The sequence below is a fragment of the Ipomoea triloba genome, chromosome 13 (genome assembly GCF_003576645.1).
Source record: "Ipomoea triloba cultivar NCNSP0323 chromosome 13, ASM357664v1".
Classification (NCBI taxonomy): domain Eukaryota; kingdom Viridiplantae; phylum Streptophyta; class Magnoliopsida; order Solanales; family Convolvulaceae; genus Ipomoea; species Ipomoea triloba.
Genome location: NC_044928.1, coordinates 1,774,512 through 1,781,826, shown reverse-complemented (window position 1 = coordinate 1,781,826; position 7,315 = coordinate 1,774,512). Strand labels below are relative to the sequence as shown.

Sequence of the window (7,315 nt, the reverse complement as noted above, 5' to 3'; positions counted from 1 at the left end):
CCTGTTGATCTTCAATTAACATTGTTTCAACGCAATTCAGTGGATTATCAAAGCTCAAGTCGGCATTTGGATGCAACAACGAACTCTTGGTCGGTGCATCTGTCACTCTATTTTGTTCTCTATAAATATGTCTCACCTCCACTTTAACAAATTTATGAAATTCCTTAAAACAGACCGTGATAACGTTGTAGTGGTTGCCCCAACTCTTTATTCTCTTTAAGACACTCTACTATATTCTTTGCATCAATCTCTATTATAACCTGCGTGAATCCTCACTCGGCAACCATTTTGATCCTAGCCAAAACTCCCAATGCTTTTATTTCAAACACACGGCATTTGCCTAGAGACAAAACCAATAATCCACTGACCATGCTCATCACGCGGAAGGCCACCACAACCCCCATAACCTTAGAGCTCAAAGGAAGATCCTTCTTTGAAAACACCAAGTCATTTCTCCACTTCGACAGCCACTAGAGAATGATGCCACCAGAGTATGACTCTTTAAAGTAATATCTTAGATATGAATCTTATAAGTACAATAATAAGGTAGAATTTATAAAAAGTTTCTTTGTATAGATTTGACAATAACTTAACTCTAAATTAATTGAAAGCTTATGTAACTATAAGAGTAATGTTAATTATAAAACAAAGAAAAAAACACATATTAAAATTGTTTTACAAACTAGTGTATGATATATATGGGGATTTTCTAAAGAGAATAAATAAAATATTTTTACAAATTACTATATGATGGATCTACAATTGCATTTTATCAATGGTATTCGAGAGTTTCTAAATCAAGATGGAAGACACTAATGTAGTAATGTGACACTTTTTTCAATAGTGGACAAAAATATGAGGGTCACACTTGTGTGAGACCGTCTCACTGATCTTTATTCGTGAGACGGGTCGGGTCGGGTCAAAGCACCATGCAAATGTCATACTTATATGTGCAAATGTCATACTTATATGCTCAAATATAACACTAATCAAAAATACAAATTTTGTTACTTATAAGAGAAAAAGTAATACATTTTTCATAATAAGTAATGTTGACAAGTATCCCTTACTCATAAGGGCAATTATAATACTTTTGAGGAAAAATGTAATACTTTTAAATCGAAATGTAAAAGTATTGTATTTTCCCTTAAAAGTATTACTTTTACCCTTATAAGTAACAAAAATTTTATTCCTGATTAGTATTACATTTGAGCATATAAATATGACATTTGTGCATATAAGTGTTACATTTGCATTTTGACCCGACCCGACCCGACTCGTCTCATGGTGAGACGGTCTCACACAAGTTTTTGCCAAAATATGAATGTTTTGAAACTGGGACAAAAATAGAAAAAACTCATTTGGAACATGCGTTTGAGGTTAGAAACACATGTATGTCTCATTTGCGTTCTATTTTCTTTACTTTTTATTTGGAATACTGAATCCAAACGCAAGTGGTACATGCGTTTGAAGTATTTTATATGTCAAACGCATGCACCACTTGTGTCTGATTAAAAAAAAAAAAACAATTTGTCGCTGTCGGCGACCATGGTTGCCTTATCCTTCGCCGGAGAAGGTGACCCAGAGTTGGTTGCCTTCTCTTTTTTTTTTTTTTTTTTTTTTTTTTTTTTTTCTTAATTAGACGCAAATGGTACTTGCGTTTGGATTCGGTATTCCGGAAAAAAAAAATATAAAATAGAACGTAAATGGGACATGCGTTTCTGACCTCAAATGCATGCCCCAAATGAGTTTTTCTTATTTTTGTCTAAGTTTCAAAACGTTCATATTTTTGTCCACGATTGAGAAAAGTATCACATTAGTGTCTTTAACCCCCTCTTTCATATGTCAGAGAGTTCAATTGGTTCCTATGTGGTAATTATAAGACAATGACACAAGATCGAATCTTGACACTCTGACAATAGTAGGATCGAGCATGGGTTAACTTACGCCTCCACTATCATAGCAGACCTATAGGCAATATAATTTCACATTTAATTTCTAATAAATTTACCCAGCCACCACGATCCTAATAGGCTTAACAGCTAGATAAATTTGCATAATCACCAATAATCATAAATATTTATTGTAACAAAATCACTCTTCCTTAGCTATACATGTAAATATTATTTTTTTTTTTGTTCAACATTTTTAGAGAATAGACTTTGAATCTCAACATCCCTAATTCCCCATAATCCCTAGACAGATCTTCTAAAAAATTTCAGAAGATAGTGACCACTGACCACCAGAAGGCCTGTTTGGATAACTTGCATTTGGAGGTAACGTAGTGAAGTTGCAGAAATGGACTGTAGACCAGTCAGAGTTTATACAACTACAAGTCTACAGACTACAATACAATACAAAGGGTCAGCGAAGACCAGCCTAATGCATACGCATGCATTCATTTTAATATATTACGCAATGAATAATGAATTGAAGAGATCAGCAAAATACATAGCGCCAGGAGTCGACCAAAGACCACTGTGTGAATGTGCGTGTGAGCCTCTGAGCCCACCACCAACTATCCAGCAAGGCCGCTTGATTTCTTCTTTGAATAATCAAGTTCCAGTTCCACCACTTCTCACATCTCTCTCTCTCTCTATCTCTTCAAGATCTCAGCCGCCTTTATTTCAGGTTCGTTTCTCTCACTACACTCAGCTACAAGCACTTGGTGCAGATTCAGTAGTTTTAGGAGATACTTGGGGCTTCCAATAGTGTTTCAGGGTGTAAAATTGGCTGTTTTGGGTGTTGGGATTTTGGGTTCTGGTGGTTTTGTTATCTGGGTTGGAGTTGAAAATTATCTGTTCTTATCTGTTTGAGTTGTTGGTGAATTGGTTATTGGGGGTTTAGAAATATTCTTGATCTGTTTGTAATTGAATATCCAGTGATTGGTAATTTGGGTATGTGATCAAATTTGTTGCTGTTTGGTGGCTGCCTAGGGTAAAGCTTGAATTTTTAGAGTAATTAGAAATTTGAGGTTTGGGGGTGTGATATCTGAGTTTTGCCTTGTTGAAAAGTTTGGAATTATGTGCTTCTTGTCAGGTTGGTGGCTGAGTTTGAAAATTTTGGTCTAATTCTGAAGTGCCTGGGTGAAATTGGAGTTCTTTGTAGAATTTGAAAGCTCACATCTTTCTGGTAGTTGAGTTCAGCTCCTTGTCTCAAGTAAGGACTCTAAGGCAGGCAATTTCGGGTTACCAGTCTGATTGCTAAGGTTGATGTTGCCCTGATTGTGTGTTATTGGAATTTCAATCTTGGCTTTTAGCCATCCTACGACACTCCATTACGGTTTGCCTTATTTACCAGTGAGGCTGCAAATTGCTTGACTAGAGGTTGAAGACTACTGGTTCGGATAGTGGTGCTTGTTGTGACGTTGGGGGATCAGCAATGGCTCCACAGTTGTTTGATATAAGTAAATGAAGCATTTACTTGGTGTTATTTTGAGAATGGCATTTGGTGTATTGAGTTTTCTGTTGTTGGTGCAATTGCCAATAATTTTTGCTTCTGGGTTGCTAGAAGATTCTAAAGCTTGTGGAACTTACCATGTCAGCTACTCAGATGACCTTCATTATGAGATGTTTTACATAAATGGTGAATTAGTTGACAAGAACGTGTTTTGCAAATCCCTAATAATTGATGATACAAACCGTTGCTTCAATAGTGGAAATGTCGGATATCAGCAGTGTGGGCTGGCCGTCTTGCTAGGTACACTGTACTGACTGCAATACCTGTACCTTTGAAATTCTTACAATGCCAACCTTCAAGAAAATTTCGTGTAGTTATCATTTATGTCTGGTTAAGTTTCTTGAATTGGAATTAATTGTTGATACACTGCGTGGTCCTCGTTACTTTTTTGCAGATACATCTGCTTTTGCCTCTGGAAGAAAGTTTCTACTAGAAAACGCTAAGGAAGGATCCAGAGAACATGATTCTGTTGAAAACAAGGCAGACAAGAATCAGCGTTCTCAAAACACTATTTTGACCCCGAAAAAGTTGGCCATTGCAATGCCATTATCTTTAATTTTTTGTTGTGCTATATTTTGCCCCTGTTTTCGTGCAAAAAGGCGAGGATCTTCTCATTATGTTCGTGATAATGACCCCGTTTCAGGTAAGCTAAATCATCTCCATTTTCTTTATATTATTAAACTCAGTTCAACGTTGTTGTCAATACTCTCCAACAGAGATTAAGTTGTGTTTAGTTATATTTTGGGAATAAAGTACATTCAACCTAACAACAGTGTGTTTAAGTACTGACATTTTTTCTTTGAGATAAACATTTGAAAACAAAATTTTCTCCTCCTGTTTAGTTTGCAGTTGTAGAAATTTGGTATCCGAATTTGTATAAATTATAAAATTTTTGGTAGTCACATACAAAGTTCTTATTCTTGCAGTGGATTCCTCTGCTCCGTTGGAATTGCATTCTGTTCATGAAAAAGTTCCACCCAGTCCATTACGAGTTCCGCCTAGTCCATTACGTGTCCCGCCAAGTCCTTCCCGATTCTCCATGTCACCAGGACTGAGTAGAGTCGGGTCTGTTCATTTGACTATGACTCAGGCTCTCAGAGCTACGCAAAATTTCTCCTCATCGTTGAAGATAGGCGAGGGAGGGTTTGGAACAGTCTACAAGGCACACCTACCTGATGGTGGGTTTGTTGCCATTAAACGTGCCAAAAAGGTAAGTCACTCTTTCCTCAAATGACTTTGAATTCAAGATGCACGTATAAAAGGAGACTTCACCTGAAATAATACACATTTTTGGTTTCTTGATTTTTCCAACCATCTGGAAATTCAATGTATGGAACTTCTTTCCATGTGGTTGGTGTTAATTATCCACCTCGTAGAGGAAAGGGGTGGCATTATATACATATATTTCGATTTATATGAAATGCCTTACGTTCGTAACACCAGATATTCTACAGGAACATGTTGATACTTTGACCAGCGAATTTAAAAGTGAAGTTGAACTTCTAGCAAAAATTGAGCATCGGAATTTAGTCAGGCTGCTTGGTTATGTTGATAAAGGACATGAGCGCCTTATTATCACAGAGTTTGTACCCAATGGTACACTTAGGGAGCATCTAGATGGTAAAGCATTTAACCCCGAGTCCCTGAGTCATTTACCGAAGTTGCAATGTTCAGTAAAACTACAATGACAATCATGTTACTTATATTATTGGCAGGTGCTCGTGGCAAAATCTTGGATTTTAATCAACGACTTGAGATTTCAATTGATGTTGCTCATGCCCTAACCTATCTCCACTTATATGCTGGTGAGTCCGTTTCCCTACAAAATTAGTTCTTTTGAATTTAGACATTCAAGTATAATTTAGACATTAATATTTTAGTGTAAGAGGTGACATGCAATGATAATGCAATAGAGATCACCAATAAACCATACCAGATTATTTGCAAACTGATCTTGTTAATATGCAAATAATAGTCAAGTGGAATTTCCTCGAGGGGTTGATTGTTTTTATATGAGGTTTCCCTCATCAACATTTGACCTAAAACCTTTACGCGTTAATACCAGTCACAAAATCATGACCGACTTTGTAAGAATTCTATATTCAATCTGTCCAATTTGAGAGCCACTCGCTTTTTGTTTATTTACTCCCTTGGTCCCGTTTTACTTGTCATGTTTACTATTCTTTCTTCTCTGCTTATGTTCTTTCTATTTTAACTTTGTACTCCATAGTTGCAGTCGAAAGACTCGCTAGGTATGGTATGATTGCATTCCAAGGCAGATTTTAAATAAATAACTGGCTTGTATAAAGTATATCTTGCATTTAGGGCTGTCAAGCTGGTTGTAATTCTTTGTTCTCCCATGAAATGTTCTTTTAGTTGGTACTAGATACTCAAAGGCTTCTAGCCCATGGTGCTGTTTCTAAAGTTTGATTCCTATTCTTTATTCTTGTTTTAATATTCCGTTTTTTAATATTCCTCAGAGAAGCCAATTATCCATAGAGATGTAAAGTCATCCAATATTCTGTTGACGGAGAGCATGCGAGCCAAGGTTGCAGATTTTGGATTCGCAAGGCTGGGAGATACTGACGCGGATAAAACGCATATTTCAACCAAAGTAAAAGGAACAGTTGGTTACCTTGACCCCGAGTACATGAAGACCTACCAACTCACACCTAAAAGTGACGTCTACTCGTTTGGGGTATTGTTGTTAGAAATCTTGACTGGCCGCCGGCCTGTGGAGATGAAGAAACCTCCCGAGGAGAGGGTCACACTCAGATGGGTAAGCCCTTTTCCTCTTTTCACTTAACTCAACATTTATGTTCTTTATTTAAACTCTGGCGCCATAGCCAAAGACCTTGTGGTCTAGTGTCACCCGGTTTACACTTCCACATGAAAGGGAGTCGGTTCGAGCCTCAGTGGAGGCGACTGTTGACTCTTTGTGCTTCAGTAGGTTGAGAAAGTAGTTATGAACAGATACTACATTGTAACAGCGTCAGTAGTACAAAAAAAAAAAAGCATTTTGCGGGATTAGTGAGATAAAACTAAAATTGTATTCAACAGTATTGGTTTTTTCCATTCCTGGGGCTCACCATTGATATGCTAATTCAGGCTTTCGGGAAGTTCACCGAAGGGAAGACAATGGACATGCTAGACCCTGCCATGAGGGAAAGGATAGACGCGGAGATACTGGGGAGAATGTTCGAGTTAGCGTTCCAGTGCGCAGCACCCACACGAGCCGATCGCCCAGATATGAAGATGGTCGGAGAGCGGCTATGGGCGATTAGAATGGAGTACTCAAGGAGAGGAAGAAGAGAGTAAACACCTGCAAATCTGTAAAAAGAGATCAGTTCTGATTCTCTTCATTGGCTAAAAGCTATTTATCCCCTCATTGATCCATTTCTGTAAAATACCCTTCTTTTGTTTCCACTGTGAATGAGGGATGAGAGGAAAGTACTGTTAATGAATCCATGGTTTGTTCATAGTGACCTCTTGTGGGCTTTTGTTAGGTAATTAAGCAAGTTGGTATATGGGGAATTGAAGTTTTACTTATACAAAATTCATCACATTCATCATGTTTAGATGTGGTAATTTCTAATTTGTGTGGGTTTACATTTTAACATGTTCAAAATGTTCATTTTTAACTTTTATATTATGGGTTGATTTGGACGGATTGTAAATACAACTTAAGTGTTATAACTTCTTTTTATTTATATTAGTAAGCACAATACTTTTTAATAATGGATAAATCCCTTTGTTATAACAAAGGCATAAAACTAGCATAGTTGTGCCAACTACCGAACTACCATATAATGTGATGACATTTCGGTTACCATTCTAAATGGGTGGTCATAGGTGA

The 7,315-nt window shown here is 37.1% G+C and overlaps 1 protein-coding gene across 2 annotated transcripts; it reads left to right on the top strand.

Annotated features, from left to right (window-relative positions):
• Positions 1-2,442: 2,442 nt before the first annotated feature.
• Positions 2,443-7,078, top strand: LOC116002184 (calmodulin-binding receptor-like cytoplasmic kinase 3). Of its 2 annotated transcripts, XM_031242251.1 has the most exons (8): positions 2,443-2,631; positions 3,040-3,699; positions 3,854-4,102; positions 4,386-4,669; positions 4,914-5,079; positions 5,175-5,264; positions 5,940-6,238; positions 6,568-7,078. In XM_031242251.1, the coding sequence occupies exons 2-8, from the start codon at positions 3,411-3,413 to the stop codon at positions 6,775-6,777; spliced, it is 1,587 nt and encodes a 528-aa protein (XP_031098111.1). In that variant the 5' UTR covers positions 2,443-2,631; positions 3,040-3,410; the 3' UTR covers positions 6,778-7,078. The 2 variants fall into 2 exon arrangements, with proteins under 2 accessions (XP_031098111.1, XP_031098110.1); XM_031242250.1 differs by lacking the exon at positions 2,443-2,631 and having other exon boundaries at positions 2,647-3,699.
• The last annotated feature ends 237 nt before the right edge of the window (positions 7,079-7,315 follow it).

Excerpts from the sequence above, each read along its gene's own strand:
- LOC116002184 (XM_031242251.1), top strand. The coding sequence starts at position 3,411 with ATGAAGCATTTACTTGGTGTTATTTTGAGAATGGCATTTGGTGTATTG. Across the intron at positions 4,103-4,385 it reads TGATAATGACCCCGTTTCAG|TGGATTCCTCTGCTCCGTTG; the intron begins GTAAGCTAAATC and ends TTATTCTTGCAG. Across the intron at positions 5,080-5,174 it reads ACTTAGGGAGCATCTAGATG|GTGCTCGTGGCAAAATCTTG; the intron begins GTAAAGCATTTA and ends TATTATTGGCAG.